We start from the raw sequence: 17,913 nt of genomic DNA on the forward strand, positions 1-17,913 counted from the left end.
ATAAAAATAAGCAGAAGGTAGCAGATATCAAGCACTTGCTGCATGCCAACCTGTTTTAAGCCTTCCTTGAATCATCTCATCCAGCCCCACACCATCACTACCACCACCAATCCTAAGTCGCCTGCTTCCGCTGGAAGTGGTGACACGGAGCCTGGCTCTGGCCCCTTTGGTCTGAACCTCCCCAGCACGTGGGGTGGCACCTGTGTACTTCCAGGAACCATGCCAAGCACCTCGTAGATCATCTTGCTCGTCAGCACCACAACTCTGCAGGCTCCCATGTTTTCGATGTAGACCCTGCTGTGCAGGGTGGACCAGGGACACAGTGAGTATATTCATTTGTGGTGGCTGCAGTAACAAATGCCCACAACCTTGGTTTGCTTTAAACAACAGGCGTGGGGACTTCCCTGGCTGGTCTAGCGATTAAGACTTTGACTTCCAGCTTGGGGGAGAATGGATACATGTATATGTATAGCTGAGTCCCTTTGCCACTCCCCTGAAACTATTACAACATTGTTAATTGGCTATACCCCAGTACAAAACAAACAGTTTACAAAATTAACATGTAGAGTTTCAAAAAAGGCTTAGACTTCCAATGCAGGGGATGCAGGTTTGATCCCTGGTCTAGGATCTAAGATCCCACATCCTAAGCCAAAAAACCAAAACATAAAACAGAAGCAATATTGTAACACATTCAATAAAGACTTTAAAAATGGTCCACATTAAAAAAAAAGTCTTAAAAAAAACCAAACAACCAGAAATGTATTTTTTCACAGTTCTGGAGTCAGAAGTCCAGAATCAACGTATCATAGCATCATATGCCCTCCAGAGACGCTAGGGGTGAATCTCATTTTCTTTTTCACAGCAGACCGACTTCTAGCTGCATTGGGAGAATCTGTTTCTTTCCCCTTTCAGCTTCCTCTGGTGGCTGCCAGCATTCCTTGGCTTGTGGCTGTATCTCTCCTGTCTCTTCCTCTGTCTTTGCATCTTCTCTGTGTGTATCTGTGTCTCCTCCTCTGTCTCCAGTCTCCTACAGCCCTCTTATCAGGGTACATGTATTTATGGGCCCATCTGGATAATCCACACTAAGCTACTTCTCTCCAGATCCTTGACTTAATTACATCTTTTGCCACCTGAGACAATGGTCTCAGGTTCTGAGGACTAAGAAGTGACTGCATCTTTGGGGGCCAGTTTTTCTGCCTCCTACAGTCAATGAGTGGCAGAATGAGCGTTAATGCCAGGGTTTGCCTGATTTGAAAGCCTCTAGTGACCACTCATCCTTGAGAGCTACAGTCATTCCTGTTAATTAATGGTATGTTAACTGTTTCATTTGGGCTTCCCAGGTGGCACAATGGTAAAGAATCTTCTTGCAATGTTGGAGATGCAGAAGACATGGGTTTGATCCCTGGCTGGGGAAGGGATCCCTTGAGGAGGAAATAGCAACCCAATCCAATATTCTTGCCTGGAAAATTCCATGGACAGAAGATCTTGGTGGGCTACAGTCCATGGGGTCGCAAAGAGTCAGACATAACTGAGCAACTGAGCAGCAACCATTCCATTTAGGGGGTACCATAGTTGATTAGGGGGCTTCCCTGGTGGCTCAGAGGTTAAAGCGTCTGCCTGCAATGCAGGAGACCCAGGTTCAATCCCTGGGTTGGGAAGCTCCCCTGGAGAAGGAAAATGGCAACCCACTCCAGTATTCTTGCCTGGAGAATCCCATGGAGAGAGGAGCCTAGTAGGCTACAGTCCACGGGGTCCCAAAGAGTTGGACACGACTGAGTGACTTCACTTTCACATAGTTGATTAACCTGTCCCCTTTGGGTGGATATTTTGGTGGTTTCCAATTTTTCATTACTGCAAAAAAACTGGCATATTTGCCAGGCTTCAGGACCATGTCACCATTTCTGTAGGGTACATTCTTAGAAGTGGAACTGCTGGGCCAAAGGGCCAGTAATTCTTAGCTTGCTTCACTCTGTGACCAACCCCCACCCCACTGCCACCCAGAAACCATGCTATGGGAAAGGAGTTGAAAGGCATCATGCCTCAGTAAATAACATCCTGAGTTACCCAAGGCCCTAATGCTCTATGACCACCATGGGGGCTCAGAGACCTGGCCTGCTCCCAAGTGGAGTATTTTCCAGATGTTTTTGAGGTCGCCATAAGCCGGAGGAAGTGTTACTATGCTCCTGCTGCTGTCATTGCCTAGAGATTTAGAAATAACAAGTTATTTATTTAACAAGCACTTATGAAGAATTTGCTATTTGCCACGCACTCTTCCATCTTAAGTGCTTTACAAATATCCTCCTTTTATCCTCATTCAACCCTGAGGTTGTCATGCTAACTAGCTCATCTCGTGCAGGAGGCAACTGAGCCTTAGAGAGGTCAAGAGGCTTGCCAAGGTCGCACAGATAGTAGGGGGTGGGGTGTCTAACTAAAGCAGCCCAAGCTTTCGCCTTTCATGTTTTTCTCCTTGTGCTCCCCTGGCCTGTGTCAAATGTGGTCTTAGTGTTCCTTACGTCTGTTTATCCATCTCTGGGGCATGAGGTTTAAATTTTAATATGAAATTCTGTGACTAGATGTTCCGGCCTAACTTGGTAGCTTCAGTTGTGATTCTCCTGGCCAGGTCTGGTCTCCCGGCAAAGTGAGAATGGGCTGTAGGATGAGGCCAGTCGTCAGTCAGTGATCTGCCTCTTAATAGCTGTGTGACTTCTGGCAGGTTACTTAACTTCTCTGATCATCAGATGGGGTTTGGTGACAGCATTTGTCATCAGGTCAGGCAGGCAGTTGGTGCCTTATGAGTTGCTAGTCTTTCTTCATTTTTATCTTCAGCAGTGCCCTTAGGCTTGAGGTTACAGGGATGAGTAAGTCTCGATCTGATTACTGTCTTCAAAGAGCCTACAGAATGGCCTAGGTGGGGGCTGGGAAACTTTCTAGATCAGGAATGAGGGAACCTGAGTTCTAGCCAGTCCCGGCTCTCTCCTACCTCGGATATCAGACTTTGCTCTGCTCCTCTGAGCCTCACTTTTGTCCCCTGTAAGCGAGAGCCTGGCCTGGCTTCACTGGGAAGCTCCGGCTGTCTTGTGAGTTTCTGCCTTGCCCTGTTTAGGTCAGGACGAGCCCGGGTGTGAGGAGGCAGTGCCATGGCAGGTGGATTCAGGGTGTGTCAGCTTTTCCCTTTTAGGCCCCTCTCATCAATGCGCCCAGCAGCTTCCTCTTGGAGCTCTGGGGAGGCCTCTCGGCTCCAGCCGGAAGTAGGCGTGGTGGATGAAGACAGCTTTGGAATGTCTGAATCTGAGGGTGGCAGGTTTTGCAGGGGACGAATGAGTCAGAAACGCTCCTGGCTGTGTGTTACTGCACGGCTGAGGCAAGGCCGAGGACGCCGTGGTCATCATCCTTTTGGCTGAAAGTCACCCATAGTTAAAAGGGTTGCATATGTGGATGGGGCTGCCCATGAGGCTTGCTGGATGTGCACATGGCTTGGAGCAGGAAGCCTGGCAGGAGGCAGTAACTGAGAAGTGGGATGCAGGGCAGGAGCCCGCTCCCGGGGTCCGCTGTGTTGCCCAGCCTCCTGCAGAAGTGGTGTTTCGGCAGGAAACCAGAAGACATGAATGATGCATTCTGCTCACCTTTCCACTTCCCTGTACAGGTGCCCCTGAGTGGGAGGCAGCTCCATCACCTGGAGTTTAGGATCCTCGTAAATGGAGTTAATATCCCATAATTACACAGATGAATTGCACTTAACAGGCCCATTTAAAGAAAGGCAGTGAAACAGAGTCTCTCTTAATCGTGTGACCTTTACCAGGCAAGTTAAATCCCAAAGCCAGCTAGTTTAAGGCGTCTGAAGGGCTCCCGTGGTTTTATTACTGCATTGCCCTACTCATTTATTTGCATAGATCTTTCCACCTTCCAGGGGCACTTGTGGGGTTATTGAGACCCTCTGAAAGTGAGAAGGCCTATCATGACTTCCTCAGCATTTATTGGTAAAGTTTAGTCATCGTCGGCTCATTCTGAGAATGGGGTGAAGGGCAGGAGACTGTCAGAGAAAGTGGGACACGTTTAAAAAGTGTCAGAGGTAGGATGAGCCATTCCTTTCTTCGCTCCTGGTTTTACAAGTTCATTGTCACTGTGCCCACTGTCTACAGGGAGTGATAGCCCTGCCCGCGCCCTCTGGATGGACAGTCTCAGGGCCCAGCAGCCTCAGTGCTTCGCTGACCAGGGCAGCCTGTTTCCCTGGGAGGAGGGACCTGGATTCTTCCTTCTTCTAACACCGCAGCTGGGCCTGCAAAATCTGCTCCCCCTGCCAGCTGGAAAGTTGGCATTTGTAGCTGGAATATCTTTTTCTTTCAGTGTTGTTTTTGGGGACACAGCAGAGTAAGCTGGTGAGGTGCTACTGAGAATACTTTTGGGCTAAACCCTAAAGCTTTGGAAGAAAAAAGTGACTTTGATCTTGGTGATTTCATTTTGTTCTTCCCTCTGACCAGTTCCCAAACTCACTTTGCATCGTCAGTTTGGACTTGACGCTGACTGAAGAATAAAAGACTGAAATGGCAGGTTCAAAAGTGCCCAGAAAAGAGAGAGAGACAGGTCTGAATAGAAATAGCCAATGCTTGAGAGCCTTGGGTCTACTATTTTGCTGGGCATGTCACACCATCTCATTTCCCCTCTTATCTGTCCTGTGAAGTTGGCATTGCTAGCAGCTGAGGACTCAGACTCAATCAGCCCAAAGTCACACAACTTGGGAGTGACCTTGTTAAGATTCGAATCCAGATTCACTCAAAGTCATTAACCATGGAGTCATAAAGGTTTCCAGGAGACAGTATCATTGAACCCAACCCTGCAGGGTGAGTTAGATTTAGATAAACAGAGAGGAAGAGGGAGGGGGTTCTGGGCAAGGGAAACAGGGCTATGCTGTGCTTCGTCACTCAGTCGTGTCCGATTCTTTGCAACCTCAAGGATTGTAGCCTGCCAGGCTTCTCTGTCCATGGGGTTTCTCCAGGCAAGAATACTGGAGTGGGTTGCCATGCCCTCCTCCAGGGGATCTTCCCACCCAGGGATCAGACCCAGGTCTCCCACATTGCAGGTGGATTCTTTACTAGCTGAGCTACCAGGGAAGCCCTAAGGGAAATAGTAGATACAATCAAAAGCCTGCAGCCTCACATGGAACAGCTCCATGGAGCAGGGACCACATTCTCCATGGCCACCATGCATCCCCAATACCCGAGTGCTCAAAGCGCTGTAGGGGCTTAGTAAATGTTTGTTGCATGAGCAAATACAGGAAACTTCTCTTCCCATAGACCGTGAGCCTCCTGAGGGCAGGGACTCGGTCTTAGAAATCTTCGGATGCTACACAGCTCATGTGGTTAATAAATCGCTGTTGTTTATTACAAAGTTGTGTCCAGCCCTTTTGCGACCCCATGGACTGTAGCCCACCAGACTCCTCTGTCCATGGGATTCTCCAGGCAAGAATACTGGAATGGGTTGCCATTTCCTCCTCCAGGGGATATTCCTGACCCAGAGTTCCAACCCACGTCTCCTGCATTAGCAGGTGGATTCTTTACCACTGAGCCACCAGGGAAGCCTGGTTAGTAAATAGTAGCTAATAAATATGTTCTGATAGAATAAATGAATGAATGGCAGGCAAGGGAGGGTGAGGAGATGAGCCTGAGGGAAGAGGCACTGATGCTTTGGGAAATACTGAGCGATGCATGTGGGCTGCTGTGGTCAGGGCGTGTCATGGACCATCTTCAGTGCCTAGACAAGGAGCTCTTGTGTGCTCTATTTTTTTTTTTTTTTAAGTCATCTCAATGGAAAACTTGGTGGAAGCTACAGAGACTCAGTGGGGGCCCAAACTTTGATGGGTGTGCATGGGAACCACAGTCAAACATAGCTTAGCAATCACTTTTCTGTAGGACTGGCCTCAACTCACTGTGAGTGCCTCTCCACCTGGGGATGACCACAAGGTTATAACCAAAAGGAGGCTTGTGAACACTTGTGAATGGGACCCTGCAAGTTATAGATAGTACTCTGGGGTCCTGGAATTTTTTTTTTTTAGGGTAGTTTGGCCAGGAAGTCCCAACCAGCTTCCCCCACGATGGGGTCTGCTCAGCCCAGGTGTTTTCAAGAAAAGCTGGCCTCTCTTTTCAGGTATTGGTCAACATCGTGGTTTTGAGAACGCCTGAGGGCCGAAAGACAGCCCTGGGAGAAGCCCTTTGGGTGGGCAGTCGGAACCTTCTGGTCAGAGGAGAAGCCGCCCCCTCACCTGGACTTATGACCCGTGGCTTCGCCCCCAGCCTGCCCGTCGAGTTCCCCAAGATGGGCTCCTTCCGCAGGCCCAGACCACGCTTCATGAGCTCCCCGGCGCTCAGCGACCTGCCCCGCTTCCAGGCAGCCCGCCAGGCTTTGCAGCTGAGTTCCAACTCCGCTTGGAACAGGTATGGGAGGCACTGGGTGGGCGGGAAGGTGGTGGTGGGGTAGGGGTTGGGGTGCCAGGGCCAGGGGCTGGCTGAGCTTCAGCATCTCCTGAGATCACAGCTCCAGAAGGTCATGGGTAGGGGTGACTGGCACAGTGTGCCCGTTTCCCTATGGCAACTGTATGCATCAGCGTTTCTTTTTTTTTTTTAATGTATTTTTTCTTTTTGTATTAATATACAGTTATTTGCAATATTGTGTTAGATTCAGTTATTTTTTCTGATTATATTTCGCAATAGGTTATTATAAGATATTGAACATAGCTCCCTGTACTATGCAGTAAATCCTGGTTGCATATCTGTTTGCTATATCCCAGTTTGTTAATCCCATACTCCTAGTTTGTCCCTTTTTCTCTCTCCCTGTCCTTCCTTGTTTGAATAGAGGGAAAGCGGACCACTGGGGGCTTCTAGGCTCTCAAAGTCAGTTAACCAGCCCGGGACAGTTGGATCAGAACTTAACATTAGTCCCATGCCAGTTGTCAGAGGACCCGAGGGTGGGAACATCTAAGTAACCTCCAGTCACCTGCTACCTATTTGGGAAGATGAGACATGTATCTGTGAAAAGCTAGCAACGCAGCGTAGACCAGGGTTGATCCCCACCTGGAAGCTATTGGTGGCTGGGAGAGGAGCCTCTGAGCCTTAATAAGGTGCCCAGCCAATCTGTGTACCAGGTACTGAGTAGAAACTGAATCCATACTATGTCTCACCTTCCTGGAGCTGTTTTTCAAATCTGTGTGGTTCCTCTTTGGATAAATCAAATGCATTGTTATTTTAAAGCATTACTGAGGGTTTGTGTGTGTGTGTCATTTGGATCATTATCAATTTTTTTAAATGAATGCACAACTCATGATTGTGAGGGAGGAGAGAACTGAAATGTTTTGATGTTAAGTAGAACCTGGTTCATTTTTAAAAAGCCTGAAACCTGGGGTGAAAACAAGCCTGTGATCAGCTCCTTGCTGAAATGCTGGGCTGGGTCCAGAGACTTACCTGGGTCCTTCAAGGGATCAACTCTCCTGCCTGGACACTCATGGGAGGGGAAGGGGAAGTGAGGCCAGCCCTTCTGGAGTTCTTCCCAGAAAGTACTATTAAAAGGATGGACCTAGAGTCTGTCATACACTGTGAAGTAAGTCAGAAGGAGAAAAACAAATATCGTATATTGCGGCATGAATATGAAATCTAGAAAAAATGGTCCAGATGAACCTATTTGCAGGGCAGGAACAGAGATGCAGACATAGAGAAGGGGTGTGTGGACACAGAGGGGGAAGGGGAGGGTGGGATGAATCGGGAGAGAGTGACATACACAGACCAGCAGCTGTGAAATAGATCGCTGGTGGGAAGCTGGTGTATAGCATGGGGAGCTCACTTCAGTGCTCTTTGATGACCTAGATGGGTAGGATTGAGGGGGGAGCTGGCAGGGAGGTCCAAGAAGGAAAGGACATTATGTATACATATAGCTGATTCACTTCGTTGTATCACAGAAACTAATATACCATTGTAAAGCAATTATACTCCAATTTTTTTTAAGTAAAATAAAAGGCGAGGACAATTAAAATCCATAATTGCAAAATTAAAAAAAAAAATTAAGATAAGGCAAGGCGTGATCCTTTCCAGGCTGTGAAGACAGAGGCCTCCTAAGGGAGAGGACCTCAGGCTGGGGTGAACTCCTGCTTGTAGCCAATGCCACGCGGGACTCTTCCAGACCCGCAGGTGCCGGCCACACAGTTTCCCGAGAGCAGATCCCACCGCCCGCCCTTCAGTGAGGCTGCTCCCCAGCAGGGCTGCCAGCCTGCGAGAAAGCGCAGGGAGATGGCCTTTTTTTGTCCTCTTGGCCTCGGTCTTCCTCCTCTCCAAGGACCTTCGTGTGCCAGTGATGGATTCCAGGGAGAGAAAAAGTGGGCCTGCCTGTGCCCCGGGCTTCCTGGCCCTTCTCCCCACCTTCGGCTCTGAGCTGCTTGTGGAGGTGGCACCGGGGAGGCAGGTCCACTCACCGGGGGTCTTTCTATTTCCCCGCAGCGTCCAGACTGCCGTGATCAACGTCTTTAAGGGGGGCGGCTTGCAGAGCAATGAGCTTTATGCGCTGAATGAAAACATCAGGTACGTGGCTGGCCAGTTGGGGACCCTCTCCTCCATGGGCCTGAACTGGGGCAGAGGGGCTACCCCTCACCGTCACTCCGGGAGCCTCACCTTAAGTTCTGTTTTCTGCTTGGTTCTTATTGCTGCTCCTGTTGGCTTTGCTGAATCTTTTCTGACTGTTCTGGGGCCCTTGTCTATCTAGACTTCTGCTCCAGAGAGGGCCTGTCCATTTGTCCATGTACATAGTGCATTGTGGGTGGCTGGGGCACAGGGGGTAGAGAGGGACATCTAGCAGCTGTCGTTTACTCTGTAAACATTTCTTATGCCTGATTGACCATATTAGGCAGGATGGTCTGGTGCTTGGGAGTAGACTACTTAGGATTTTATAGCTGTTCTTTCTTTTACTAAGAGGTTTACCAACCTCTTTGTGCCTTGGCTTCCTCTTATATGAAATAGGGATAGGAAATGCGCCTACTTCCATAAGATTCTTGTGAGGTATTGAGTTACTGCATAAATAGTCTGTAAGAACAGAGTTGGACACACATGAAGTACTTGGTACTTGGAGCTCTTACCATCATTGTCACTGTCACTGCTGTTAGGTTTTGGTGATAAAACTCTCAATAAGGTATGGTCCTTGAAGAGTTTGTCTTCCAGAATCTTCCCAGTAGTGTCCACTGCTCGTTCATTCATTCATACATCAAATGTTTCAGCGCCTCCCCATTAGCCAGGTGCTGGAAACACAATAATGAACAAAGACAGAGATAGACACTGCTTTTCCTAGAATTTACAATATGTTCAGTTGGGGCAATAATCAGTAGTCAACTGATCACACGTATAACATGCATTAATAATAATGTACCTGTGACAGCTACCACAACACAATTGACATGATGAGAGCCTGTGTCAGTAGGACTTGGTTTTGCCAAGGAGGCCAGGAATGGTGATGTGGTGCTTGTGCTGTCATCTGATGGGTCAGTGGATGTTAACTAAGTGAAGAGGGCTCCAGGTAGTGGCAACTCCAGGTGCAAAGGTCCTGCGGCAGCAACGGACCTGAGCACAGAACTGAAAGTTAGCCCACTCGCCCAGAGCACTGGGGGCTGGGTGGTCGTGTGGTTGGATTTGTGTGTTGGTAAAAGGAGCGCAGAGAAGCAGGCATGGCCCAGAGCCCCAGGATCTCCTGGGGACAGGAAGTTGGACATAAGCTCTTTTAATGGGCTGGTGCTCATTCCTCTTGGGTGTGTTAAGTGCAGAACATCAAGGCTAAAGACCCAAGCCTGGAGTGGGCAGAACATTAAACAAGGCCATTCTTCGAGTCCTGTTTACATTTAGTTAAGACCTGTATTAAGGGTCAGTGAAGTGTTTTAAGAGCTCTGCTTTCATTGAAAACCTTTAGAGCTCAGAAATAAAGAGAGTTGTCTTAAATTTCTAGCCATGTGCTTGAATTTCACATAAGAATTACACAAATATGGAAAGACACAATAGGGATCATCTCACCCAAGGCCCCCTTTTTACAGAGGAGGAAACTGAGGCCCCGAGAAGCTGGGTGACAGGGGCTAAGCTGGGTCAGCCAACCCCCCAGTTGCAAAAACTGAGTTTCACTCCGAGAACTAAGATCCCCGCCTCTCTATGAATGTTCCTTAGGTCACAATAGATGCATAAATAAATAAAGCGGTGACTCAGGGACATGCTGATTGTTCCTTGTATCAGGGGACAGATCCTGAAATTGTACTGAAAAACCATTGTTTGTTGGCAGTTAGGAAAGTATGGGTCATGCCGGATTGCGCCAGCCCTGTTAACCCATGGGCTACTCACTGAGAGGCCCGCAGGTGCCAGCAGGTCTAAGTGGGTGAAGCCAGCCTGGTGGATGGAGGTGAGGGCTAACCCTCTGCCCAAGGGGATTCCACTCCCCCTCCCTGCTGGAAGAATGTAGGTCCAGTGTCATGCCATCTTATTTCTCAAGAAGAACCAGAGACTTAGATTTTTATGTGAAATTTCATATCATTTAAATGGAGAAGGCGATGGCACCCCACTCCAGTACTCTTGCCTGGAAAATCCCATGGATGGAGGAGCCTGGTAGGCTGCAGTCCATGGGGTCGCTGAGAGTTGGACACGACTGAGCGACTTCACTTTCACTTTTCACTTTCATGCATTGGAGAAGGAAATGGCAATCCACTAGAGTGTTCTTGCCTGGAGAATCCCAGGGACGGGGAAGCCTGGTGGGCTGCCGTCTATGGGATCGCACAGAGTTGGACACGACTGAAGTGACTTAGCAGTAGCAGTAACAAATGTTGATAAATGATCCAGATGTCCCCAAACATAGGTATAGGGCAAACAAAACACACCCGTGGGCTGAACTTGACCAAGGAGGTGCCCATTTGTGAGATCAGCCAGAACATGCATGGGAGGCTGATGGGAATGGTGCATCCCAGATTCCAGCACTCAGGACCCTTGAGTTGGGGGAAAGGGAGCTGACATGGATGGAGGTGCCAGGAAAGTGCCGGGTGCCTTTCACCTCCACCACACTCAACCCACCTCACAGAGCTGTCAGACAACCATTGTTCTCATTGTGCAGCCCGCCCACAAAATGATGGGCAAGAGGTGCACAATAGCTTGTCCAAGGTCACAAAGAGAGTCAGAATGTGAACCTTTTCCTGAGGAACCTATTTGCAGGGCAGGAATATAGACGCAGACATAGGGAATGGACTTGTGGACACAGTGGGGAATGAGAGAGTGGGACGAATTAAGATAGTAGGGATTTCTTTGGAAGGAATGATGCTAAAGCTGAAACTCCAGTACTTTGGCCACCTCATGTGAAGAGTTGACTCATTGGAAAAGACTCTGATGCTGGGAGGGATTGGGGGCAGGAGGAGAAGGGGACGACAGAGGATGAGATGGCTGGATGGCATCGCTGACTCGATGGACGTGAGTCTGAGTGAACTCTGGGAGTTGGTGATGGACAGGGAGGCCTGGAGTGCTGCGATTCATGGGGTCGCAAAGAGTCGGACACGACTGAGCGACTGAACTGAACTGACATATATATATACCACCAGGTGTAAAATAAATAGCTAGTGGGAAGTTGCTGTATAACAGAGGGAGCTCAAGGTGGTACTCTGTGACAAACCTAGAGGGGCTGGGATGGGGTGCGGGTGTGGGAGGGAGGTTCAGGAGGGAGGGGATATATGTATACTTACGGCTGATTCACGTTGTTCTGTGGCAGAAACAAATACAACATTGTAAAGCAATTACCCTCCAATTAAAAATTAAAAACAAACAAGAATGAATCCTTGTCTGATTTAGACACCTGTGTTAGTTTGTTCAGGCTGCCGTACAAACACCATAGACTGGGTGACTTAAACAATAGATGTTTATTTCTCTCTGATCTGGAAGCTGGGAAGTCCAAGGTCAAGGTGCTGGCAGACTGAGCTCCTGGTGAGAGCTCTCTCCCTGGCTGTCCTCCTGCTGTGTCCTGCACAGCCCCTCTGTGTGCACGGAGGAGAGGGCATGCTCTGGTGTCCGTTCTTGTAAGGATGCTAATCCCAGCATGAGTGTTGAGGGCCTACCTGTATCACCTCTTCAGAATCTAATTATTTCCCAAAGGCCTCGTCTCCAGATACTATCACACATAGGGCTTCAACATATGAATTTGGGGGGTGGGGAGGGGTGGAGATACAAGTCAGCCTGCAGTGAAACCTGTGTTCTTTGCACTGCATAATAGTGTCAGAGAGAGAGGTTTTAGCTGGAAGAAGGGTTAAGCCAATGGTGTTGATCTTTCTTTCTGCCACGGTTCCATTCCTGAGGCCTCCCAGGCCCCATCTCTCACCATGAGCTTTGATTCTTAACATCCCCCGAGGACCACAACACTCCCCCAACACTCCTTTCCAGTACTGGGTTTAGTGTTAGGTGTTGGATATTCCTCTGTTTTGAGGATGATGAGAAACACATATTGTAGGGGTTTGAGGCTAATTGCCTGGATGTGAATTGGGCCCAGAATACATCAGAGCTGTCAAAAACCGGACTTCCAATGACCATGCTCTGGACCATCTATCCTCTGTCCTTCTTGAGGCTGGTTATTAGAATGGATGTGGGCTTTCCCAGCACAGACACTCAGAGTGTACCTGAGAACATGAAACGCATCCCAGACTTTGTATGACCTGGTTGTCCCTAGTTAAATAAGTGAACTCTTGTCTGCAAGAGCCAACATGGAAATAAACACAGCTGCCTTTATTTCAGTAATTAAAACACCAAAACAGGCATGCTAGTCTCTGGTTACATTCAGATAGACAGGTTTTGGTTTTTCTTCTCTCTCTTTCTTTCTCTAAGAAGACCTGTTCGCAGAATGCAAGCGCCAACTCACCAGCATTGATACGCCACCAGGTGGGATGAGGGGCAGAGGCAGTAGGGATGAGGGAGGAAGATGTGGAGGGAAAGAAGGCTGTTATTCTCAACCCCATTATTCAATCAGTTATGACAGTTCTATGTGCAGGAAGATCCCTGCCAGATTCAAGAGAATTGTTTAACTTCAGAGAGCAGCTTTTGGTAAGGGATGAAGATTAGACCAGCTATGTGACCATGGCTTATCCAAGTCTCTGTTCTTTGTTTTACGAAATAAGGATAATGACATCAAAATCATAGTGATTGGGAGGTCTGAGATAATGCCAAAAGTGTTATTAGTACAAGAGCTGGTGTCTAATAGATGTTAGCCATTATTATTTGTATTGTGAAAATTTAGCAATAATAAAGTGATAAATGCTGCCTGAGTACCTTGCATGCAAGAACAGGGCAGTGTGACCAGTCGCCTCTTGAGCAGTACTATATAACGAGTTCTCTTATTGTTTCGATGAGGTGAGCTGACTTTGAACTAGAAAGATCCAGGCCAGGCTGCTCCAAGAATGTGCTGGCCTGGGAGTGAGGGTGAGGCTAAGTTCTTACAAGGAGAGCCAGCTGTTTCTCCTTTCTGCAGAGGAAAGACCAAGAGGAAATGACTCTCAGTTCTTCATTCTACTCCAGCCAAACAGTAATAAACTTTGATGGATTATCCAAGTCCAATGTCAAAACCTAAATCAGCTTCCCCAGGTTACCTCAGCCAGCCCTGGCCATCTTCCTAATTGTGGAGTTAGTGTGTTCCCCGGGAAACATGAATTCATGTTAATATTAGCCAATGCAAAGGATCACCAAAAAGGTAAGTGTTATATAACTGGGTCCCGAAATGCAGTTGTTACAAATAATTGGTGTTTTCTTCTAAGACATGTCTGCATGTCTGAAAAATGAACTCCAGTTTAAACGTTGGCAGATAGACTTTGGGGTAGTTCTGAGGAAGAACTCTGGACTAAGGATGGTCGGGTTCTAAAATAGATCATTAGATCAAGAGAAGGATGCGGAGAACTTTTAAGAGCAAATTCATCAGGAATTGTTGTTCAGTCGCTGAGTTGTGTCCGACTCTTTGCAGTTCCATGGACTGCAGCGCTTCAGGCTTCCTTGTCTTTCACTATGTCCTGGAGTTAGCTTGAACTCGTGTCCACTGAGTCAGTGATGCCATCCAACCATCACATCCTCTGTAGCCCCCTTCTCCTCCTGCCTTCAGTCTTTCCCAGCATCTAGTTTTTTTCTCTTTACATCAGGTGGCCACCTCAATAAAGTGGCAAATTTTCCCTAAATTAAAGCCAAGGCTCATGGTCTGTCAATGTGAAGACCATGAATCAGATTATTTTCTGTTGAAAGTGCCTTAGAAAATGACCCCTCAGAATAGACATATTCTAGTGAAACCCTTGTTATCACAACCTACAATTCTGTCTGCCCTGACGTGGGCTGGACCTGAGTATGTTCTTGGTTTAAATTCTCTATGGGGCATCAGTGCGGTTTTGAACGCCCCTCTCCAGCCTCCATCCTAATGGGGCTGCATTTTGACAGTGGGGACAAGTCTGGGTTAGAGGTTTGGGTTTCATGAGCTTTCCCAGGAACAAGAATAGCCAAACTAAGACACGGACGCATGCTCCTGCTAAAACATTCTTTTCAGTAACTAGTCCACTGATTGTAGAAAGTTAGGAAAGTGTGAGAAAGCTACTGTTTATGTGTCCTGGTTCTTAGGAGCCTATGCAAGTAGGTTCTTAAAAGTGCTTTCAGTTTGTGGTTGGCTGGAGGTGAGGGGGTAGGCATAGAGAGAGGGGTCATTGATGCTTTCCTTCATTTCATCAGTGAGTATTTGTGGACTGTCTGTCAGATCCTGGGGCAGCCGTTGGGGTGGGTAGTTCTTGCTCTTAGGGAACGTCCCACAGATTGAGATGAAGGAACTGAATAAGCAGCTATCAAGCGATATTTCAAGTCCGGTGGTGGGAGAATCCAGAGTGCTGGGGAAGTGTGAGGCGGGGAGTGGGCACCATTAGATCTGGGAGAGGGCACCCTGTTGAAATCTGTAGGATGGGGTGGGTGAGAGTCAGGTAGAAAGGGCAAGTGAGGAGAGAAAAATCTTGCCACCCGTCTCTCCATACCTTTTCACCCCTCCTTCTTCCTGGGGAGATTTTTTTTTTTTTCTCAGTAGAAATAAATGCTCACAGATGGAGGTTTCCGGAAACCAGAAATGAGTTATCTGCAGCTGGCCTAAGGCAGGAAACTCACATTTTCCTTCTCTCTCCAACCACCCTGCTTCTGTTCTTGTTGGGAGGGAGGCGTCGTGAAGGAAACCCCAGAGATTTTCAAGGAAAGAGGAGGTTCCAAGAACTGAGCTCCATCTCCGACAGGTTGGAGTTGAAACGTCTTTGTTCTGAGTCAGCTGGCTGCCCAAGTCCCAGAGCAGAGCTCCGCCTCAGCTGGGTCCAGCCCTGGGAGGAATCTGTTGACCCAACTGAGATCTGCAGCTGGGGCAAGAGCTGGGAGGGGAGGAGAGGAGAACCCAGATGGAACCCGCAGGCTGGCAGAGGGGACCAGTCTGAGTCAAGATTCCATGACATAATAGCAGACTTCAGTAGAACATTGATTTAGTGCGTGCCAGGCTCTGTGTGTTAACTCTGGTAAAACTCACCACACTCTTGTGATCTGAGTGCTGCTGTATCTTCCTTTTACAGATGAGGAAATAAGAGGCACAGAGAGGTGGGATAACTGGCCCAGAGTTTACAGAGCTAGTTAGCAGCTGACCTGAGACTTGAGCTTGAGCTTCCCATGTTCCTTAGCAAACAGTCAGTGAGGGACTTCCCTGGTGATCCAGTGGTTAAGAATTCACCTTCCAATGCAGAAGATGTGGGTTTGATTCCTGGTCGGGGAACTAAGATCCCACATGCCCACTTGGGCAGCTACTGAACCCAGGGCTGCACCAAAAGCTCCTGCCTGCAGCAGCTAATACCCGATGCAGCCAAATAAATATATAGGGAAATAAAATTAAAAAACAAACAGAAGAATAAGAACAACAACTGAAAAATGTAAGTGGGCTCCAAGAGGCGCATGATGGGCATTGTCCAGATTTAAGCCTGATTCCCCTGGACAGAGGTTCATGAACAGATCATCAAATGGTTGGGGCATTGTCTTCTGAGAACCCTCGTTGGAGAGCCCTTCAGGCAAGCTGTCTTTCTAGCCCGGGTTGCTCTGCCTGATTACAACATGTTGACACCGTGTGTCTGCTCTGATTGAGAAAGAGCCTTATCTTTGGGGGCAGGAAGAGTAATTTGAGGGAAGGAGCTCATGAGAAACCTCCAGGACCAGCCCATGCGGTGGCTGGCCTGCACAGCATCTGGGCATCTGCCCTGAAAACCCAGAGCTCTCTGGAAAGTTTACACTGGGCGGTGCTGGACCTGGAGCTGGTCCGCTGGTCAGCGGGACCAAGATCTGGCTGCTGGCTTCTGCAGAGTTTGCTGCACTGTTGGTGCCCGTCTCTGCCCCTCACTCACCTTTTCTGCCTGCCCCTGTGGGCGTGGGGGCGGGTACCACTGCCTGGTGTTCAGGTGGGCCTCTGTTTGAGTTGGGATCTGCCGATGCGTATGACCTCAGGCAAGGCTGTGAGTGTCAAGTCTCCTTGTCTTCAAAACAAGGATAAATTCCTACTTTAAAGGCTACTGGAGAATTCCAGATGCTGTGTGCCAGCTGCTTAGCACAGTACGAATGACATAATGTATAGCTCTGGAAATGCTCGCTGTTGGCTTTCTCCATCTTTTTCACTGTCCCCATTGCCACCCATGTGGTTCAGAATATAGAAAGCTGTGAGAGTCCTAGCGTTTTATCTGAGTCATGCACACGATCTCTGATGGGCCCCTATAGAATGGGGGCCTGTGAGGAAAGGTCGTTTCCATGTTTTCCTGCTTAAAGGATGCCGCTGCCTTGAAACACACCCTGTTGTAGATTCGAGGTGGGTGATCTTGGGAGAATTTAATGATCAAATCTGAGAGGCACTGACTAGCTTAAGATCAGGATCCTGTAAGGTTCCCTCTGTTCCTGGACCCTGAGGGTGTCTGGCCAGATCCTGCCAAGGGGCCTGGGGCAGCCGCCGATGGTCATGTGACACAGAAGTACTACCCAACTGATATGGTTTCCCCAATCACGCTGGCTAGACTTTAGCCCCAAGGCACCTCTCTCTAAGCTGTTTCATCATCCTTTGGAATTTTGCTACTTTGGGGCTTGTGCTCAGGGGAGATTGTGGCTCACATCAAAGGTGGTTTCTCTGCGTCATTTCTGCCACTTCCTGCCCTGCCTGCCATTCGGTCATCCCTCTGCCTCCCCACTGGCTAGAATCCAGCTTCTGTGCCTCATTTACCATCGAGCCCACAGAAGTGGGAAGTTGAGTTGACAAGATGGTGTGGGGTGAGATGGCAGGCCTGTGTAATAACAGGAAATCCTGTCATCTGGGGTGGTGTCTCACCCGGTCAGCCTGGAGGGTGGGGGGTGAGATAACGCAGATTAGGGAGTGAGTGGTTCCCCATTCTCCTTATTATGGCCCTTTTGGCTTCTGACTGAACTTCATGCCCTGTTTCCCTTTTGGGTTGAGTCCCACATAAACATTCACTTCCCATTACTCTCAAGTCCCCACTTCCTTCTCATTCTAGCTCAATGGCTGCTGGTGGCGGTGATGGTAATGATGATTGTGGTGGGGATAGTAATGATGGTGGTGATGATGGTGATGATGCGGGGGTGGTGATGGGGGTGGTGCTCATAACGAGTGGTGATGGTGGTGGTGGTGGTGGTGGTGGTGATGGTGGTGATGTGGTGGTGGTGATGGTGGTGTTGGTGGTGGTAGTGATGGTGATGATGTGGTGTTGGTGATGGTGGTGGTGGTGGTGATGGTGATGATGTGGTGGTGGTGATGGTGGTGGTGGGGGGTAGTGATGGTGGTTGTGCTCGTAATGAGTGGTGATGGTGGTGGTGGTGATGGTGGTGTTGGTGATGATGTGGGGGTGGT

At 48.6% G+C, this 17,913-nt stretch overlaps 1 protein-coding gene and 1 non-coding gene across 12 annotated transcripts in view; both read left to right on the forward strand.

Annotated features, from left to right (window-relative positions):
* Positions 1-17,913, forward strand: part of PRR5L (proline rich 5 like) — a 157,716-nt gene that overhangs the window by 95,370 nt on the left and 44,433 nt on the right. For 9 of the 11 annotated variants that reach the window (XM_061381154.1, XM_061381155.1, XM_061381158.1 and 6 more), the window contains exons 2-3: positions 6,142-6,428; positions 8,478-8,558. In XM_061381154.1, the coding sequence (XP_061237138.1) occupies positions 6,265-6,428; positions 8,478-8,558 (245 nt within the window). In that variant the 5' untranslated portion in view covers positions 6,142-6,264. The remainder of the gene's footprint in view (positions 1-6,141; positions 6,429-8,477; positions 8,559-17,913) is intronic. The other 2 variants (XM_061381160.1, XM_061381152.1) reach the window with 1 other exon arrangement.
* TRNAC-GCA (transfer RNA cysteine (anticodon GCA)) lies at positions 1,587-1,658 on the forward strand. The gene has a single exon. It is a non-coding gene; the product is annotated as a tRNA-Cys (tRNA).

This window comes from Bos javanicus, chromosome 15 (genome assembly GCF_032452875.1).
Source record: "Bos javanicus breed banteng chromosome 15, ARS-OSU_banteng_1.0, whole genome shotgun sequence".
NCBI lineage: Eukaryota > Metazoa > Chordata > Mammalia > Artiodactyla > Bovidae > Bos > Bos javanicus.